This window comes from Protopterus annectens, chromosome 9.part0 (assembly GCF_019279795.1).
Source record: "Protopterus annectens isolate FY-2018-M chromosome 9.part0, PAN1.0, whole genome shotgun sequence".
Classification (NCBI taxonomy): domain Eukaryota; kingdom Metazoa; phylum Chordata; order Ceratodontiformes; family Protopteridae; genus Protopterus; species Protopterus annectens.
In genome coordinates, this window is record NC_056743.1 from 1,104,145,104 (window position 1) to 1,104,167,088 (window position 21,985).

The following is a 21,985-nucleotide window of genomic DNA, read 5'->3' on the forward strand; positions in this document are numbered from 1 at the left end:
TGTACAAGTGTTCCCTGAGAAATTTTTTGAAAGCAGGAGTACTGCTTATTTCTCCGATGGCTAGGGGAAGCTGGTGCCATAACAGGGCTGGGAAGTAGATATAAAGGTTTTGGCCAAAATATTTTTTGGCCTTGATAGATTTTGATCAGCACTCCTGAGGTTTCTTCTTGGGATGTATTAAGAGAAATGACAGAAAACGTTCAAGGCAGGAGGAGGGTTTATTGAGAATAGAGTGGATGACAACTATTTGTGAAAAGAGAAGTTTAGGGAGCTCTATCCAGTTTTGAATTTTGAGGGATTGACAGTGATACAAGTTTGAGGGCAGATTAGTAGCAAACCTGACAATTTTGCTGTAGGTGGTTTCTAGCTTGGTGAGTAGACAGGACTGCATGTTAGTTAATATTTGGGACCTGTAGAGGAGGGCTTGACAAAAAGCAGGCATGGGCAACTGATTCGGGATTCCTTTGTAAGGATTTTTTTTTATTTCTATAAAAAAGTAGTCCAAGTTTTTGGTGCACTTTTTATGGAACTGTGGACATGTAGGTCGAATTTAAGTTGGTCATCTATGATGACCCCAAGAAGTTTGGTGCGTTTCAACATTAGTGTTGCTGAAATAGGTTATAATGAAGGTGGGTTTAGAGAGGGTGAGAGATTTTGGGAAGAATAGTAGTAGTTTGGTCTTTGAGATTTAGTATGAGTTGACTGTCGGACAGCCAATTTTCTCTGGAGTTAAAGTTTTGAGTAAGGGTGTGAAGGTCAGAGAGTATCAGAGATGGAGAGGATAGTGCAGTCATCAGCATACTGGATGAGAGACGACTGAGGACAAAAGTACGGAAGTCCATTAGTGAAGATGTTAAATAGCAATGGACTAAGAACTAACCAGTGAGAACTCCCATAGTGATGGGGAGAAAGGGAGAATGTGCAGAGCGCCATTTGACAGACTGTAGTCTATTGGAGAAGTAGCTGGAGAACCAGGAGATAGTGGATGGAGAGAGAGAGATTAAAATTGGAGAGTTTGAAGAGCAGCAGGTAGTGACAGACAGTGTCAAAAGCTTTGGAGAGATCAAGGAATAGACCGTTGAAAAGTCTGTTATCTCTGGCTAGGGATATTGAGTGAGTAAAGGAAATGAGGGCAGTAGAGGTATTGTGGTTAGGGTGGAAGCCATGTTGAGTGGGGGTGAGCAGGTTTTCGTTGAGAAAGTAGTCAAGCAATTGCCTATGTACATACTTCTCTAGAATTTTTGAGATAGGGGACAGTACAGCTATATGCCAGTAGTTTGAAAGGTCAGTGGAATTTCCATCCTTGTGAATAGGTATGGTACAACTTTTTTTTTCCAAAGTGTGGGAACTGTTGATTCAGATATAGAATTGTTACTAAGGATAGAGACAGGGAGAGCAATGGAGTGTGCAGCTAGTTTAAGGAAGAGTGAAGGCAGAGCAAGGCTTAGGCTCGAGTAGGAGCCTTTTTATGTGGCTAGTGGGAATAAGTTTCAGAGAGGAGGAGTTATTTTGATTAGAGGTGGAGATGAGGTAAATAGGTTTAGAGGGATTCGTAGTTTGTATAAGCTTAATGATGGTGTTGAGGAAGTAAGAGTCAAGTATAGTGAGTGTTGTTAGGACAGGGGTTGGGAGAAGGAGTTACCTGGGTGTAGGATTTGATTAATACTGTTCCAGAATTTGTTGGGGTTGTTCAGCTGGGTTGTCTATGGTACTGTTTAGAAGTTTTTCTCATCAATATTGATTTTTTATTTTTGGGGAGGTTTCAAAGTATTTTGTAGGTGGCTGGGGGATTCAGTATTAGTCCACAGTTTCCAGATAATCTCTTTTGAGCATGAGAGTTCAAGTAGACTATGTTAGAGTGGTGTGAATTTTAGTATTTTGACTATAAGGAGCGGGATGGAGAGTAGGATGTTGAGCAATATAGAATTAAAATTTATGAACAGCATCATATACAGGAAGATCAGAAAGGAAAGTCCAGTTAACAGAAGAAATCATATTGCTGAGTGTTTTGGTGTGGAAGTTGGAGAGATTACAGCAGTTTAGAAATTTGAGAGGCCTATGATGGTGAGTGTGGAAACTGAATGCTAACAGGTGAGTGGTCACTAATGGAGTCAGGCAGAGAGGTTGGATGATGATAAAGTTCTGGCCTGAAAACTAGTATCTAGTCAATTATATCAGAGTTGGTTAGTGTATTGAAGTATGTGGGAGTTGAAATAAGTTGGGTGAATCCATGCAAGTTAATGAAAGAGGTAGGCGAGCTGGCAGTTGGAGATAGCCAATTAATGTTGACATCACATAGGATAGATCAACCAAGGTTGTGGGAAAACCCGGAGAGAGTATGTTCTAGCAGAGGAACATTGTCTCCTGGGGGAATTTAGATAGCAGCAATAATAAGTATTTGGTGGTCATTAAGTTTGCAGCTAGAAGCTCAACAAGGAGAAATAAGGTAGTTGGCAAATAATATGGCAACGCCGCCTCCTTTTTGTGAGGTTAATCAAGTTGCAAGATATTGTAACCAGGGGGGATTCATTGTTGGAAATATGGGGTTTGAGCCAGGTTTCTGTGATACTACAGTATCAGGAGAGTTTAAGGCTATCCAAGCATGGAATTCACTTCTTTTATGAATGCTATGAATATTGATAGCGTAGATAGGCAAGTGTTTAGTGGTAGAGTTTGGGTGAAGTGTTACGGTTTGTGGGGTTGGGTTAGCAAGGGAGGAGGGAGACGTGGGTCCAGGGTTGGGATAAATATCCCCAGAAAGGAGTCAGATAATGTGTTGAAAATGTAGAGTTTTTTTTTTGGGGGGGGGGTGATGCAAGTAGTACTTGTGTCTTAAGGAAAAAGTGGAGTGGGATAATCTTTTGATCTTAGGAAGAACTGTGTTTGATGAAGGAAATAGTGACGAAGTTATAGTAAACGAGTGGTGGTTTGGGATGCGATTGGTAATGTGAGTAAAGGTAGGTACAGAGTACAGAGGACCTATGTAGGTGTGATAGGAGAGATAAGATAACAGAAGTAGTAGTGAAGTAGCGAGGAAAGTAAGCAACATACTGGAAAGGGAGGGGGATAATATAGGGGAGTGTACTAGGTGGAGACAGACAGTAAGGCTGCAGCATTGGAGCATGGATGTGCTGGGTGAGATAGGTACAGTGATATAGAAAGTGAAATATAAGAAGTCAGACTGGAGAAGTGTACAAGGTGGTGTTATGATGAAGGGTGATAGGCAGCAAGTAGTAGTGATAGCAGGATGAGGTAAGTTAGTAATTGCTGGGGGGTGGGGTAGATTAAAGTAGTGGGTTGTTAGAGACGTATAGTATAGGTAGGGAATAGAGGGTGGTGATGTATGACGAAAATGTAGATATGCTAGTAGGGTAGGTGAGTTGAGGAGAGAGTAAGGGCAGAGTGTTATTTGGAGAGGAAGTCAGTTGGTGATTGATATGGGTTAGAGAGAAACGGAAGTGTAGACGTGTAGGAAGACAGACACACGAGTTATTTATATTGGGTTTAAGGGAGGTATTAGGAGAGTGTAGTTTGCGAGGGAATGGGTGAAAGGCAAGGGGCCAGGGGGAGGGGGAAAGGTGAGTAGCTATAAATGTAATTGATGCGGGGTTGGGTGGGAATGGAGTAGGGTAGGGGAGCACAGCAAGTGGGCTGGACCTGCCCTCTAATGAACCAAAGTAAAAGAAAAACAATGAAATTGAAATAAAGGACTATGACGGGTTAAGTAATATATTAAAATCTTGGTTGCAGCACAGTAGTCAGAGTTGGTGAAAATAATATGTTGCAACTGCTTTATATCTATTTAAGAGAGTACATTTACCTGCTTTATATCTATTTAAGAGAGTACATTTACCTGAGATAAGTGGGAGAAAGAGGGAGTAAGGAATTTAAAATACAAGAGGAGTTGCTTAGGCTAGCTAATAGATATCAAATTTAAGTTCATGTAGTGTGAGAACAAAGTGTATAACTGAGGGGGTGGGAGGAGATTCTGAAGCGATCTCCTCGCGTGCTCACCACTTCTTATTAGTATAAAATCTATACAACAGAATGAACTGCAGACAGGTTGCTTTTGTGCTTTAGTTTTCATAAATTAGGAGACAAGAATGTCTTACAATTCTTACTAATGAACATTTAGTGTTGTTGCCAGCAGCCTTAACAATAAAGGCTTACTGTGTGGGTCTCTGGAGTGGAATCAGATGTCCACATGAGCACTTGAAAATGTGTCTAAGTAAAGACAATAAGAATGAATAATATACTCAAATTAAATGAAGACAAGCTAATTGTCTTCAAGAAGTAAAGTAGCAGAATGCACTGGACAGACATTACGCACATGATCTCTGCTCCTGTGTGATGAAAAATGACAAGTATAACATGGCACTGACCTTTTAACCAGTAGGGCAAACATCAACAGCAATGGTAGCAGGCAGTTGTTTTGGACTGCTGAGACATACAAAAAATATTAGTAGATGTGTGCTGCTGGGAAAGAGTACTATACTGCAGTCAACTGCAGAGAAACAGGCATGTCAGCTGCTGGAAGAATCCTACATGATGACCTACTGCAAGAGAAAACCCAGCCGTATCAGAATTCTGCAGTTCATTCTTGCAGCCAGTATGCATTAGAAGGCAAATACAGACGCTTTCCAAAATTGTTGGCAATAATGCTTTCTACTTACCTCATTCTCATGTGAGCTACCAATAACGTAAAAATACAAATCAATATTGCTCTTGTACACCACTGTTAGACCCTCCAAAAGTGCAATTTCACCTGGAATGAGAAATAAACGTAAATTAAAAAAAAGCACTTCAGAGGATGGTTTCTTCTACTCTTTCAAGCTTTTTTTAATGGTTAGATGGTTCTAGACAAGCAATATACACATGTTATTCCCTTCTTCCAATCAAGGTTAAATAGCACTTCCTTAAAGACACCAAAGCCAGCAATAAATGTATTTTAATCACAAACTACCACAGCGGCAAAGGGAGTACGATAAATGCTTTTGATGGTGTGGCTAGTAGTCTGTGCAGAGAGCCACAGCTATACAGACAGCCACAGTGGCCAAGGGCCAGCTACTACTCTCACCACAAAAGTGTGTGCAATTAGGACCTGCATTATTTTTCTTTAGATGGAAACCAGCAGGATAACCAGCCTGCCTACATGGGAAATAAGATAAATGAGCAGATGTTCAACATCACACATACTGGAATAAGATGGAAAATAAAGAATTGCAGTGGGGAGGTTAGGGGACAAAAGTGTACATTGTATGACAGGCCTCCCTACTTTACAACCTCCATCCAGAGTTCTGAAAGAAATGAGGCCTTCACCTCAAGTATTAGAGGGTCCCACCTGATAAAGGGAAATACTGGGACACTTGTGCCTAAAAATACATTTGGACATAAAACTAGTTAATTGGAGAAGGTAATTAGGTGAATGGGAATGTAGAAAAAAATTGGTAAGGCAACCAACAGCAGTCCTGATCAAATACGCACACATTTTAACTTGGCCATTTCAAAAGACATGTGGAATGATTTTGGAACCTTGACTACATAGCACGGTCCTGAGGAAAAGGCTCCTTTATGACTTCCTATGAGGGTCCGAGTTAGTCTGCAATAGTCTAAAATTATAATTAGCTTACTAGACTGTAAATTTGCAGTAGTACAGAACAAAAACAGAACTCTTAACAAGGTGACTCTTATAAGATATCATTACTATAGGATAAACATTCCAAAGGCACCCATACTCAGCATTAGGTTTTCCTATAAACACATCCAGCACTGGCTGCCCACATAACCATTCACAGCACCCGCAGTGTGGTTTAAAATAGGTGGCACTTCAATTGCACTTGACTAGCCACCATAATCCAAAGATACTAATCAGGAGCTTATCTTCAAAGGACAAGGATAGGAGAAAAGCTCTGTGACATTACCTCACCACATAAGCAAGACTCTATAAAGGCAACTAAGAGGCTGAAGGGCAAGACACCTACAGCTCTACTACACAAGACGCTTTTGAAAATTTGACTCTACACCAAGCACCTCTACTGTACCTCAGATAACTTTTCTACCCCACTTTGTAAGGAGAGGGACTCTTGAAAATGATCAGTAGTAAAGAGAGTCTCACGTAGCACAATAAAGACTACAAAGGGAAAAGATAAAAAACACAGATATGGGAGAGGAATGTTCAAAGTTTAAGAAACTGTTTGTGTGACCCTCATAGTGGAAACCTTGCATCTATAAATCACATCCAATTTATAATACTTTCTAAAAATATGAAGAAATAACCTAATCACTGCAGCATGGATGCCTTCATGGAAAATTTTCTAAGAAAGGCCATTGAAACAGCCGCAGTTCTTACCAAATGAGCCTTTAACACTTTTTTTTTTTTTAAACTAAAGTTTACTCTGTCAGAGTCAAATATGTGACAAACCCCCCCCCCCCCCAAAAAAAAAAATCTGTCAACCCTGTTTGTACATCTCATTTCCCTGAATATTGTTTGTAAAGCAGAAGTGTGTTCAAGCCCAGCACACTTGAGTGGATCCAATTCAGTGAGCGTAACTTGCAAGGCAGCACAGAGGGGAGTGGGAGGAGCAAGTTCCCCACACTATTCATACACAAGTCTTCACCCCTACACCTCCACACTATTCATACACAAGTCTTCACCCCTACACCTCCTTAACTGAAGTACCACGGTTTCAGAAATTTGATGCAAGTTATAAAACATAAAAAAAAAATGTTCAATGAACTGGATCTCAACAGTAACAATTTCACAGATACCACATTTCAAAAAAAAGTTAATACAAATGATCTTAATCTTTCCAAATGTCAATGCATTTATCTACAGACTTCAAGACCATGCAAAAAAATTCTTACTTTACAGGCAACAGATTATGTCTTCACAGCTGGGGTGATCTTAAAGCACAATAAAGGGCTCTTTTGACAACAATATATGCCACATTGGAACGCTTCTGGTTATGTAAAAAGCTACAACAATAATTCCACAAGATCCACTAACACGTCAATTTTTTCAAAGTTAAAATCCAGAGAGTTGCAAATGCCAAATCACTTATCGGATTGTCCAATTTGAAACACTACTCACAAAAAAAACATTGCTGTGGCAAGGAACACAGCATCATCAACTTTAACAAAGCACAGGCCAAAAACCATCATTAAGCAAATGCATTTAGGTCACAATGTGCTGCAAATGTGCTTGAAAAGGATAAAGCATGGTCTGCAACCCAAAAGCATTTCTATTTAGGGTGCTTTTCCATCATCGTGGCAACAGTTTGGTCTGACGAAGCTGCTGCAGATCTGGAGGAATGTAATTTGAGGACCGAGTCTTGTGATATTTTTAAGCCCAACTCCAAAATGTGGAACAGTACCTCCCGCAATGTAACTAGTTAGGGACCTCACAGGATGGTTACACGTGAAACCACCTGTACTTAAATATTCTTGTTGACTTAATATAGGACAGTACTATGTGGAACAGCGAGGAACGTGAACTTGTTACAGCTCAAATGAGGCAGGTTTCACATAGTGAGGTACCCAAGTGGTACGGCCACACTAAACACGTATTGGTAACACAGGCTTTCATGAGGAACAGAAAAAAATAGTCACAAAATTGGACATTCTGCAAAAATCTGGACAGCTGGCAGTATGGATATGCTTGTAATCTTTACCGAAATGCACATATAATACTAAAAAAATCCTTCTAATTCCTTTAACGTACAGCGATATTTGTTAATGGTGGTTCAGGCAGAAATACGATCTATACCTGTAAAATGACTGTGATTTCATCTCATATTTTTGCCCTGACGTACTTTTTCCTAGTAAATTACTTTCAGATTATAGTCAGTAAAGTGTCATCTTAAAGTCTGATACTTCCGCTGTTCATAAAATGCAAGTTGATGCAAAACCTGTTCAATAAGGCAATATTTTTCAAAAGTTTCCCTACGTTATTTGGACTTTGTCCTTGTTTTTGCGTAAAGAAGTTGAGAGGTATGGATCATGCAGTAATTATCACATTAGTGATTTGAAGCATCACAAAATAGCAATTGATGTCATTACTATAAACACCACAGAGACTGACGGTAGCCTGAAAAATTCCCGCTACTCAGAGGTGCGGGGATGTCCGCATATCTCTTAGCTGTCCCGATCTTCAGAGGCATCCCTGATTTTTCACTCAAATGTTAACACTGTCCTCTCAATCCCTCCTCAAACTGGTGACTTTTGGACAAAAGATGTTAAATTGCACTTAGTAAGTAATGACAAATTAGAGTTATACACTTCGTTTACTTTAACCAGAAAAAAATACGCAGGACCACACAATTTGAGTGTTGCCCCGTTAACAGAAAAGTACCCTATTTAGCTATATATTTCTATATGGGGAAAGTTAACTGGCTGCTTCTAAAATATCATTAATGGCATTTGATATACAAATGAAATATTTTCAGCCATGACTCAGATGTACAGCAAGACACATGACAAACAGAAAAATGCTCTTAGGTTATAGTTTTAACTCACCAAACATGTAGCACGCATGAAGATACATTATGTATGCTTATGTAACTTATCAAATACATGTACAATTATCTGAATGCGGCTAGTGATGCATTCATACTACTCTGAAGTAATAGCCTTTGTGGTTTGCTTGAAGAGGAAGCAATTTAACATAATTTGGTGGCTCTAATTTAGGCAAACAGGCTGTTGTGCCAGTTGTCAATGATCATGACAGTCCTGTTCTTTTTTACTCTACAATGAGCTGTGTGCAGCAAATATACTGTCACTGTAAGAAAAAGCTGCTGTGACAGACTGTATGCTCCTTCAATTAACATGCAGCAAACTCAGAGTGGATAGTAACACTTAGAGGGTTGCAGACAACATAGTCCACGTGAGTATAGAGTATGAGGGAGTTTTGGTGCCCTCAAGAAATAACATGCAACGCAATAAAAACACTAGACTAAATTGTTTAATCTACCAGAAACAGACCCTTCAGTATGTACAATTTCCAGTGTAGTTGTCACTTTGCATTGGCCTATTAAGACTTGCCAGGCACCACAGTAACATTTGACACGTGTACAGTGTTTAAAACTAAAGTCCACTCTGCTTGTTGACAGAAACAGCAGTTTGTACAGTCGTAGTCGTCTCTCCTTTGAAGCAACATGTCTGCAGTCCAAAGTACAGAGCTACTGCAATGCAACTGTAAAAAGTATGTTGCAAATTCAAACAAACAGTGCTACTGGGCTGTACTACAATGATATGGCATTAAGGGATAGAGAGAGTGGGAACATCCTATTAATCCAGGGGAAAACAATCAAACATTCAAGTTACCAAAAACAAATCCCTTCAAAAGAAAAAAAATTGAAAAATTGAACTGTTAACAGTTACATAACCCAACTCAAATGTCTAGCCAGCCCTTTCTTATCTCTCAAGGTATTATAAACCCACCACCCAACAAAACCTGCATTAAACAAAAGTTGTGTATTCACCATAATGATGCATGTATCATCTATCATCATCCTTCCTTAGCCAATATGTTTTGGATCAATCACTTTCAGACTTGGGTCCATAGCTCAAGCTCCTCCTCTTACATAGGAGAGAGTGAAAAGACCATCAAAAAGTAGACTAGAAACAACAAGAACGAAAAATAATTTTCTTATCTGACTAATGCTTGAGCTACTTCAACCATGTCTGAACACAGAGTGGCAAACGAGATCGGAGGTAATACAAGGTTTGCAGGGAGATTATAGCAAAGGGGAGGAGCTTGAGTTACAGTTCCCAAGTCTGAAAAGTGACTGAAGTCAGACCAGAGGTTGGATCCAAAACCCATACTTGAACACATTAAAACATCAGATCTGCATGTTCTTAACTTTGACAGTTGTTATAACTAATCACTGTAATTTCATTTCATCATACTTGGCTGTTCTCTCTTGTACTCGCTGATCAAATGACTGACCAAACTGACTTTACTTATTACTGAACTAAAGATGTTGCTTACATTTGGAATTTTCCTCCGCTTCCATTTTTTTTTTGCATTTGTATTTAAAAGTTATAATTAATTTTGTTAATTTTATTATATACTGACAACGTAAGTTAATTCTGAACTATATTCATAATCTTTATACGTATGAATTTTATTAAACATACTGCATTTCTATCACCAAAGCTGCAATGTCTTAAAAAGTTGAGTTTTTCTCCCTAGGACTTAACTAAAAATGGGGCTTCCCATGTAGATATTCTTAGTTAATAAATGCTGTATGCAGTGTGTAGGGCTAATCTGCAGAAAAATGTTTGGGGGATGCCTATATGCGAGAGAGAGAGAGAAAAAGAAGTGTGTCAGGGGTTCAAAAAGGACATGTTACATTGCGCCTACCAGACAGTTTGTAGTACATACATAAATGGTCAATACAGAATTAATAACGGGCATTACAACAATTCAATTTACCACAGTGGTAATAAACACTGAGTAAACATTGTAGTTAGAGGGGGCTATCAAACAACAGCCATCTCACTGCCTATAGAAGAACTTACACTAAGCACTAGTTAACAGCCTATTTAAAAGGTATATCACAAATCCACTACAGATAGGGAGGCTCCTACAAACAAGTGTGAATCATACTGCCAAAAGTACAGTGCAAAAGGATGCAGTAACTGCAACAGGACAATAAAAACGATTTCAAAGCAATAAATAAAATGAGATCTAGATTAAATGCCCATAGGCAGGGCTGGGTACAAAAGCTAACAGACATTTTATGAACTGAAACACATAGTTCAATATTCCAACCAATGAAATGTGCTGCACACAGCCCTCATCTTCAGATACTGTGAAGCAGCACACAGACACGTATTCACAAAAGGTGTGTAGATGCACGTATGTATCAGACTACTCCCACACCCCATACGGGCAAATGTAAAAATTAACCAATTGCTCTGCAGAACTCTACAGCACATATAGTGAAATGTCCTGAATGCCACTACCCACATCCTGTGCAACATTACAACACAAGTGCTTGTACAGTACAAGAGACAAGCTGAAACTTTGATGCAATACTCCACTTATAACAGGATACGGCTGGACGATGCAGTGGTGCAACAGTTAACATCGTCACCTTACAGCAAGAGGTTCTCCGGTTAGATTTTCAGCTGAAGTGCCTTCTGTGCAGAGTCTGTACGTCGTCCTAGCATTCGAGTGGATTTCATCCGGGTTCTACGGTTTCCTCCCACATTATAAAGGCATGCATTTGGAGCGTTTCCCCCTGGGCCTCCGCTGAAAACTGGCTCGTTCCAAGTCAGACTTTTCCGGTAAACAAATGTTACATAAATAAATAAAACAGGACACTTGAACTGTTAAAACTGGAAAGCGCACAGACTGACGTACTATACACCCTGCCTTGACGAGGTTGCTGCTGCTGTTACTGCTCCTTTCAGTGCTTTTCACACTTTGCCTCAGCAACTTCTCACACCCTGGTATGCCACAGTCATCTGAATTAAAACATCTGCTAAACAGGTGATATGACAGACCCTAGGTGACTGCAAAACACCAAGCCTCACAGTTTTGTGTAACAGTACACAGTTTAGTGACTGTACAAGTGTGGCTGCCACTTCATTTATATGCATGCATGAAACTAAACATACTATTTCTTGCTTCTTACACAGCACTACATTACATGGCCATTGGCCAGTCCACTATTTTGCATGAAATTTTGCCAGGGTAGTAGTAGCAAAATGAATTTCCACACAGCCTAAACATAACTAGAAAAGGCAATATCCTGTACTGGTTCTGGATGCTTCCTTGGCCTGTCCCCCTTCCATAAACACCACCTACTGCCTTACTGAAGACAGTGCCATAATTGCAACACTACTGCACTCCCTATGCTACACTGATTCTTCAAGCCCAGCAGGTACCTGGTGAACCACTGGGTCAGGCTACTTTAGCTGTGCACATATACTGGATAATAAGCACCTGCTGTTCCACTCTTTCAAAGGGTGCAGCTACTACATATCTGTGTTGCTTTGTGCTGGATACACCCCCCCCAAAAAAAAAGTGTTGTATATAGACAGTGATACCCTGTGCACCAAAGAAGATTTGGTCAGCACACTGACCATGTAGGACAGAGATGCTAAAGATTGAAATGCATCAGTCTGGTAAAAAATTTAAGCAGTGTATTAGGACAGTATGTAGTAACAGTGACAAGTGCCAATCAATGGATGGAATGGAAGTATAGATATGAAAAAACAAAGTTATGCATGCATGTGCATTAAGTCCCCTTTTATTCAGTTTCATGATAAATGTAAAGGTGGCAAAGGTGAAAACTATTGACTAAAAGTAGGGAAGGTATACAGCCAATTACGGTCACATATACATACATGTTATTGATTTTGAGGGAAAGAATCTCTGTGTTATTAAACAGAAATTCTTAAAGACACTGTTCAGCAGGACTACAACTAAATACCAAGATGTACACAAAGAATACTGAATTGTTACGTTTCATAACCGTTTCAAGGCCATTTACTCTAAAGACCATGTACAACTTGTCAACACCCATCCTCAGGCTTTACCACCTTTCTCAAGGAAGTGGAGGTCAGTTAGCCCTAAGTTAAACTTGGTAACATTCATCCAAGTTGTTTAGGTTTAGTCTGAAGGCAGACACTGTACACCACACTTTTACCTGCAATGGAAGTTTAGAAATACAATCTGGAGATAACATCATGACTGGAGAGTGCAGAAAGACTGAAAAGCAGTTAAAAGGGTATATTTAAATAAATAAATAAAATTAGTACCGTTAGAAAAATTGTGTACTTTGGAATTGGTCAGGGTTTTCTTTTGTAGTCTGAGGAACTGATTTCTGCAAGGGTCTCAGTGCAGTGACAGTTTTAACACCTCTGCACTAGTGTTGAGGGAAGGGACTCTCAATTCCTCCTGAACTACAAAATAAAACACTGAACAAAGACCTGAAAATGAGTTACTTTTCTGGATGTAGCCGAATAATGTCTAAGTACAGTGTATATCAAGGTCTGAACCGAACATAAATGAGGGGGATTAGAAACAAAAAAGCAGCAGTCCTTTTACCGAAGGTAAAGTAAACAGTGACCCTCCCAAATCCCATTATATTTCAATAGCATGGGAATTCAAAGTTACTTCCTTATGTCTGGCATGAGTCATACAAAGTATTATGGGAAAGAGAGGCTTGAGGGAGTACAAGATCAAGTTGATACATCATGCCCAGTTGGTAGCCATGTTGTGGAAAACAGGCTAAAATTACAAATAAAGCACTGAAGAATGATTTTGAGGTATTAAAACAGGCCAGGAAACAAAATGAAAAAAAAAAACAAAAACAAAAAAACAGCTTTTTAGCTTGAGGTGGAGTTTTTCCTTTAAAAACAAGTGTTCGGGTTTCAGAGATTCTCTTAACGGATGTGGTGGCAGTTAGCAGGGCTGTTTACTATGCCAAAAACTTAGCGGATGTTGTTGCTGCAGGCTCAAAAGGGGGCTTGTGTGAGATTTTCTGCAAGTCTGGAAATATAAAGATGCTAGTGGGCGGTCCGTAACTATGCAGGTTGAAATGGATAAAAGATCAACTTTTCTGAGGCATATGCGAACCCTGATCGGTACAACTTAACTACTGCAAATCAAGGGCTCTAATTAATCACATGCACCAAAGAGAAAGCCTCTTGGCTAGGAAAGACCGATTTCAGAAAGGCAGGCTTTGCAGAATGTCCCATGACATTGGGCACATCCCTCTGCGAAAAGGTGAATAAAGTGTTTCTCTCAAATGATTTGTGTCGTTTGCAGATTTAGTTGTAAGAGACCTCTTGAGCGGAGTGAAGAGATGCACATGCTGAAGCAATATGAACGTTTCCCCTTGCCATCTCACATAACAGGGAGAGCCAATGCTGTCAGGGTAAAAAAATGTGCTATTGCCAACATCTCTGGTTCTACCTGCTTTGTTTTTTTTATCAACCTTGGAAAAAAGATGATTGGTAAATAAGCATAAATAAACAGACCTGCCCAACTAAAACTAAAAAAGGCATCCACTGCCCATGCCTCTTTGTGAGGTACTCTGCAGCACAGCATCAGCTGTCTACTGCTCACAGAAGAAAACCGGTCTACTTCAGGTTCATGTCATTTGGGTCTAGTTGAAGAAATATGCCCCTCCCAAACATCTTGTGGGGATCTGCCTCTGACCGGATTAGAAACTCACACAGGGAGTTCGGCTGAGATAGAATGTAGGAGGTCCTTTGGAATGGTAATCGTCAACCTGCATAAGGGATATAAATTAGTGTATCAGTTTGCTTGTACACCGTATCACAGTCGGGTTGTTGGGTATAGAAAGCCTAGCTGCTACATGGACTTGAATGTCCTGAAGGCCTGAATTACTTTCATAATTTATTTTATACTGTTGTGTGGTGCTGCGGTAGCATTGTCGCCTCAGTTAGACGTTGCCCGTTCGATTCTCAGTTAGAGCGTCTTCTGTGTGGCGACATGCATGAACGGGCGTTCCTTTGTTGAAGGTTGTGCGTTAGGCCTGGCAAGCCAGCACGTGAAACTCTACTGCCAATCATTAGCGGACTGGAGTTCCACTGTGGCGACCCCTAACTGGGAAAAGCCGAAAGACACAGACACACACAGACACACACAGACACACACAGACAGACACACACACACACACACACACACACACACACACACACACAGACACACACACACAGACACACACACACAGACACACACACACAGACACACACACACAGACACACACACACAGACACACACACACAGACACACACACACAGACACACACACACAGACACACACACACAGACACACACACACAGACACACACACACAGACACACACACACAGACACACACACACAGACACACACACACAGACACACACACACAGACACACACACACACACACAGACACACACAGACACACACACACAGACACACACACACAGACACACACACACAGACACACACACACAGACACACACACACAGACACACACACAGACACACACACACACACACACACACACAGACACACACACAGACACACACACAGACACACACAGACACACACAGACACACACAGACACACACAGACACACACATGTGCTCAGTCTGCTGGTTCATGTACCCCGGAACCTAAGCCTCCTACATCGGCTCCCCAAGCTACATCTTAGGCAATTGTGGACCAGCTTTAATTAACTGGGACTTGCCTGAATGAGATCCAGTGATCCTCTGCACCTGTTTACACCACTATTCTAGTTCCTGACTGATAAAAGGCAGGAGAGAACTCATCTGACCCAGGGACAGACCATGCTGACTCCAGGTATTCATTATATACCACTGCAGTTCTCATACGTAGACTTCCTACAGGTTACTTTTATAATTTTAGATCCCATTTACCACAGTGTGTGAAGACTCTCAGAGCAATAGACTTCTAGGAGGTCTGGTGAAAGTAATTCACCAGGGATTCCATTTTGTCCTTGAGGATGAAGACCTTATGGTTGGCAGAGCCAACAGAAATATACCTTTAGATGCATTACTTCCTTCTGACAAGAGATTGATGACGGCCCCAAACTCTGAAAATCATTCAAGAAAAACTATAGACCCTCTCTACTCCTTCCTGGGATTGCACACAGATAAGGCAAGCATCCAAATATGGGAAAACAAGAGTAAAGTACAGTTTTGTACCTACCTTAATGTAGATGTTGGTGCGTCTTCACTGCTGCAGTCATTACACTTGAGTTATCCTGCAGTCAGGCGGTCCCGCAGTCGGCCAGAGTTCCAAAGTCTTGGTCCGGCGTCAGTTGCTGTCGCCTCTTCCCTGACGTCAGTGCGCCAGAGGTATACAAGATACAGCAGACGCCATTTTCTTCAGTTTTTCTTGCTCCACATCAGGTGCCCCCAAATAGGTAGGCAATACATATTGCTAATAAAACATACATGAAAAATAAAACCAAAATGTTCAGTTATCAGCAAATACACCACATAGGTAGTATAGGGTAGAAAAGTGTAGATAAGTCCCAGCTAAGAAAGAGGGGATGGAGGGAGGGTAACCTGGACTGCAGCAGTGAAGACACTCGAACATCTACATTTATGGTAGGTACAAAACTATACTATGTTCATCATGTTTCACTGCTGCAGTCATTGCACTTGGGTTGAATCCCAAAGTTGAGGTTGGGTGGCTGATTCTATAGAGGATTTGGGGTGGCTATGAGGCCCTGCAGCACTGCAGTGGCAAAGCCAGCTCTGGATCTAGAATAAAGAGGCAAGTGATGATGCTTGGTAAAGGTGTGCACTGAACTCCAAATTGCAGCTTCCAAAGATATCTTTGGTAGGTACTCCTCTAAGATAGGCAGTTGAAGTGACTGTTGCCCTGGTGGAATGTGGCCTAATGTTACTAGGTACAGGTTTCCCATGCTGTGTGTGTAGCAGAAACAGATGCAGTGTCCTATCCACTTTGAAATGGTCTGCTTTGAAATGGCCTTTCCCTGTGAACTTGCAGCATATGCTACAAACAATTACTCAGTTTTTCTGAAAGCTTTTGTTTTGTCCAAGTAGAAACGTAACTGTCTATGTCCAATGCATGCAGAAGTCTTTCCCCTTTATTCTGGGGATTTGGATAAAAAGTTGGCAAGTGAATAGTTTGGTTAAGAGCCACACTGGAAACTACCTTTGGCATAAATGAAGGGTTTGTTCTTAAAGAAACCCTGTCTTTGTGAAAAATGAAAGGCTCCACTGCCATTAGTGCCTGTAACTCAGAGACTCTTCGTGCTGAGGTTATTGCCAGAAGCAGAGCAGTTTTCCATGACACATTTTAATTCTGCTGAATTGGCTGGCTCAAAAGGAGGTAACGTTGGTGCTCTCTGGGGCGGTCTTATGTTTTTAGCCCCTCTGAGGTACTGTTTTAGCAATGGATGAGAGAAAAGAGGAGGATCTGTGTTGTAATGAGCAGAGATGGCAGAGGCGTGGATCTTAATGGATGAAAAGGATAGTCCTTTGTCCAGCATCTCAGTTAACTATTGTAAAATCTGAGGAATATTTGGGACAAGAGGATCAAAACTTTGAGCCTGGTTCCAAGCACAGAATCTCTTCCACTTTTCTGATTTCCTGGTGCTAGGCCTCCTGGCCTCTAAAATGACATCCTTAACAGCTTTAGAGGTGTTGTCTGCTTGACAAAGGAATCTGCCATGCAGCCAGGTTTAAGGTTCTGAGTTGACTGTGCAGTATCAGATTGTTTTGTTGAGTCAGCAGGTGTGGAGTTTGAGGTAAAATCCATGGTGGTCCTTGAGCTAAGTTCTTTAAGATTGCCCCAGACTGGCCACGCCAGCACTGGTACCCAATCAGGATCATCTGTGTTTTTTCTTGTCTGGCTTTTAGGAGTACCTTTGAAAGGAGAGGCAGTGGTGGGAAGGCATAAACTTTTAGGCTTTTCCAGTTGAACGAGAGAGCATCCACTTTCCATGCTTGTGTGTGATAAGTCCTTGTGCAAAATTTTTGTAGTTGGCAATTCATTGGGGAAGCAAAAAGATCTATATCTGGGCACCCCCATTTTTGCATTATCATGCTGAATACTTGTGGATTCAATTTCCACTCATGAGGATCCATGATGTTTCTGCTTAAGTCTGCCAGAGTATTTTTCTTTCCTGGCAGGAATTGTGCTTGCAGATGAACTTGATAGGTTAGAGCTGTGTTCCACAAGGTCATGGCTTGTCTGCAGAGGGGATAAGAATGAGTTCCCCCTTGCTTGTTTATGTACCACATAACTGTGGTGTTGTCTGTCTTTAAAAGTAGTTGTCCTGGATGTAGAAGGTTCCAGAAAGTTGTTAGGGCATTTTGCATAGCTAACATCTCTTTTTGATCGATGTGAAGGTGCATTTGGTCTGTGGCCCACTTGCCTTGAATACATTTTCCTGCCATGTGTGCTCCCAAGGTGTAATCCGAAGCATCTGTTAGTGTCTGCCTGGCTGTGGGTAGAATGAAGGGCTGTCCCTTGTTGAGGTGACATGCCTGTGCCCACCATCAAAACTCCTGTTCTAGGCAGGGAATTAGTGGTATAACTGCTTCCAAACTGTGACAGTGTTGAGTCACAACACTTTTTAGGTAACATTGTAATTTCATCAAATGCAGTCTGGCATATGGAATTAGTAGTATGCAGGATGCCATGAATCTCAAGGCCTGCAGAATTTTTCTTGCAGGGAGTTGGGTTTTTGTTGCCATCAATCGAAAGTACTGAGTCAGTTGTTCTTGCTTGTCTGGCGTGAGATAAGCCATCTGGGCCGTTGCATTTAAGCTGGCACCCAGGAATATTATCTCTTGTGAGGGCACTAGTTTTGACTTCTTTTCGTTTACTGTGTACCCCAGGCAATTTAGCAAGCTTTTTACAAACGCCAGATGCTTTAGAAGAATGTCCTTGCTCTCTGCTTGAATAAGGCAGTCGTCCAAATATGGATATATTTGAATTCCTTTTTGTCTGCAAAATGCAATTACTGGTGCCAGGCACTTTGTGAAGACCAGTAGATAAGCCAAAGGGCAGTGCAGAGAATTGGTAATGCATTGAACCAGCTATGAATCTGAGGTATCTTCTGCAGTTTTGTCTGATAGTGACATGCAGGTATGCCTCTCTGAGGTCCAAAGTAACGAGCCAAGCCTTCTTGTCCAACATGGGTAGAAGCTGCTGTAGTGTCAACATTTTGAATTTCGGAACATCCAGGAAAGTATTTAGAGTATGAGGTATAATATGGGTCTCCAGGCTTTGTCCTTTCTGGGGACCAGGAAGAGTCTTGAGTAAAATCCTCGTCCTTGTTCCTGTTGTGGCATTTTTTGAATAGCTCATGTCCATGAGGGCTGTAATTTGTTTTTGTGCCTCTGCCCATTGATTTTGTGGCAGGTCTGGCATTCCTTTTAACCTTGGTAAAGTGTGAAAGTGGAACTTGTAACCTTGAGAGACAATATTCAGAACCCATTTGTCTTGGGGTGATCATATACCAATTTTGAGATAAAAGTACTAGTTTTCCCCCTAAGGGAGCTGCCAAAAGGTAAGTGCTTGGCATTTGAAGGGGAAGTCATTGGGGCTGTTTCCTATAAGGTTGTGACTTGTCTTCACCTCCTTTTGGGGTTGAAGCACCCCACTGTCATGGTCTATAGGAACCTTGGGGCTGAAATCTGCCTCTTGGGCGTCTATATCTGCCTCTGTGGTCTGTCTGACACTGGAAAGGACCAATTCTTTGAAGGCCAATTTCTGCTAAATCGAGGTGGCTGTACCTGTAAGAAATCCTTCACTGTTTGCATAGATTTTGCATTATCCTCCATTTTCTTTAATACCTCTTCTGCCTTAACACCAAATAAAATATCCTGCTGTAAAGGAGCATCCAAAAATTTTGCCTTAACATGATCAGGCAAACCTTGTTCTTTTAACCAAGCATGCCTTCGAATCACAGATCCTGTAACTGCTACTCTACAAGAAGCCTCTAATGAATCAAAACCACATTGCAGAGTATGTTTCCCACTTGTTCAGCTGCATGCAATACATCCTGCATTTCCTTATAGTCAGGATGTTCTGCACTTGTAAGCATTTTCTGTTTTAACAGACATTAAATATTGTTAGTATTTAAGCATGTGAAACTGGCAATTTAAAGCTCTCACTGCTAAAGTGGCAGAAGTGTAAACTTTCTTCCCCCATCAGTCTAATGCTCTAGAATCCCTGTCAGAGGGAACTGGATTTTTAGCCGTGGAAGCCTTTACTCCTTTGGGACCCTGGGAAATTGTTTCTGGGTCAGCAACAGGTTTTTTATACAGAAATTTGTGAGAGTCAGGGAATCTGTAGTACCTGCCTGGCTTGACTGGAGCAGGAGGCAAAGAATCAGGATTTAAACTGGATTCAGAGAACACATCATCCACAATATCTAACACTGGCGGAATAGCAAGGGGCCTGTGCTGATGCAGTAACAGAAAGTCTGAGCCTTTTCTTTGATTCGGAGTAGTCCTGGCCCTCCCAGTGGAAATGCTCCCTCATGGTATGTAAAGTTTCCCCAAAAGAGTAATCCTCAGGAGGAGAGGCTGAAGGAATTGATTCTTCAGCATCAGAGTCATCATAGGGGGGTAGAGAGTATCCCTGGTCTGAAGAGGAATCAGAAGAAATGGAAACCTGGTCAGAGGAATCATAATCTGTATCCTGCCTAGGCCTTTTATCAGGAGGTGGATAGGAACCCCTGATCAGAGTAATTAAGTCTTCGGCCATTTTGAGCATCTGTTTTGTAGGCATGGAGGCCTGTCCAGGTAAATGCTATACTTGCTTCTTTGTCTTTAAAGGAGTTTTAGACTTGGCTGTAGTTTTTATGGTAAGCTGTGAAGGTCTGAAAACACCCTCAGAAGCAGATGCCTGCTCAGCGGCTCAGGACCCATCTGAAGGGTTAGTTTCGGTAGGCCCAACCCCTTAAGTATCCTGAGGCCTAGACATCACCACGTGGGAGTCGGAGGCGGCCTGTGGTTCAGAGGTAGCAGGTGTCAGGGGCTGCAAAAGCACCTCACTGAGAACTGGCGACAGGCCTAGAAGAGGCTTCATCGTCAGTTTTGGGCCTCGGATGCCTGTCCTTATCCTTGTCTTTGCGTTTTTTGCATATTCCGGTCGTCGGTTGTTCTGACGGCATGGTATAATTAAACCTTCGGCCAAAGTAGTGGCGAGCAAAATCAAACTGAAGTTTAATAGTGCGTTTGTTAAATCTAGCACAAAACCGACAACTAGTGACATCGTGGTCTGGGCCTAGGCATGGAATACAGTAAGAATGAAAATCCTTATGAGGGCCTAGGCATGGAATACAGTAAGAATGAAAATCCTTATGAGGTATTTGCTTCCCACAAGAAATACAATTACTAACTTTTACTGACATCGGTCTGAGGCAAGAAAAAGTTTCCCAAACAGGGTACTTAGCTTTATTGAAGACTTCGGTTTTGAAATTCGATTTGAAAATCTCAGGAGTTGGCCGACCGGCACTTGCAAACTGCTTTTGCTTCGGGCACCGCGCGGCAAGAAAGACTGAAGAAAATGGCGTTGGCTGCATCTTATATACCCTCAGGCGCACTGACGTCAGGGAAGAGGCGACAGCAACAGACGCCGGACCAAGACTTTGGAACTCTGACCGGCTGCGGGACCGCTTGACGGCAGGATAACCCAAGTGTAATGACTACAGCAGTGAAACACGAACATCTCTGATTCTGCATATGCAATTACTGGAACTAGACATTTTGCTAAGACCCAGGAGGCAGGCAAACAATCTAAAGAGCAAGGGACCTTTTTGCTAGGAGCTTGAACAAGAAACTCCACTCTCTACAAGCCTTTCTCACCCTGGAAGACGCAGACATCTGTGAATGACTAAGACGTGGTTTAAAATAGTGGAAAGCTCATTGGCTCTGCAGGGCGATAGCACTTCACACATTCAGACCAGCTACTGTGTAGGAGGGGAACAGGTGATGTACAAATCTGTGTCAAATAGAGAGAGACTTGCATCAAAGCTGGTAAAACAGCATAATGCATTACAGCTTCATCTTAAAATAGCTGTAAGAAAGGTCTCATATAATATATTAACTAGCTATAGAACTCCCCTCTATGGCAAATACCTCTCTACAGGAACTAGAAATCACTCAACATTAGACCATTTTCCTAGATTATCTAAACTATCTACTGGGAAACCCACACCACTAGTGCACAAGCACAGAGATTCCTGCACTTCGTAAATACAAATTCTCTGCAACAATTTGAACAAAGGGAAAACATCGTGGAGCTAGTCCTTACTAATATGGCAGCACTTGGCACCATCCCTTCTTAGGTCTGACCATGAAGCAAGTCTCCTAAATAAAAGTGAAAACAGAGATCACTTCTGTGATGCTCACCACTGCTACCAAAATGTGAAGGCCACCAATACGTTTGTCCCCACAATGGGCCACATACCTCTCAATCTCTTAGCACAAAAAATTTGGACAAA

At 41.4% G+C, this 21,985-nt stretch overlaps 1 protein-coding gene across 6 annotated transcripts in view; it reads right to left on the reverse strand.

The window, feature by feature from the left end:
* Positions 1-21,985, reverse strand: part of COPZ1 (COPI coat complex subunit zeta 1) — a 682,287-nt gene that overhangs the window by 438,463 nt on the left and 221,839 nt on the right. For all 6 annotated transcript variants that reach the window (XM_044083950.1, XM_044083951.1, XM_044083949.1 and 3 more), the window contains exon 4: positions 4,674-4,765. In XM_044083950.1, coding sequence (XP_043939885.1) covers positions 4,674-4,765 — 92 coding nt within the window. The remainder of the gene's footprint in view (positions 1-4,673; positions 4,766-21,985) is intronic.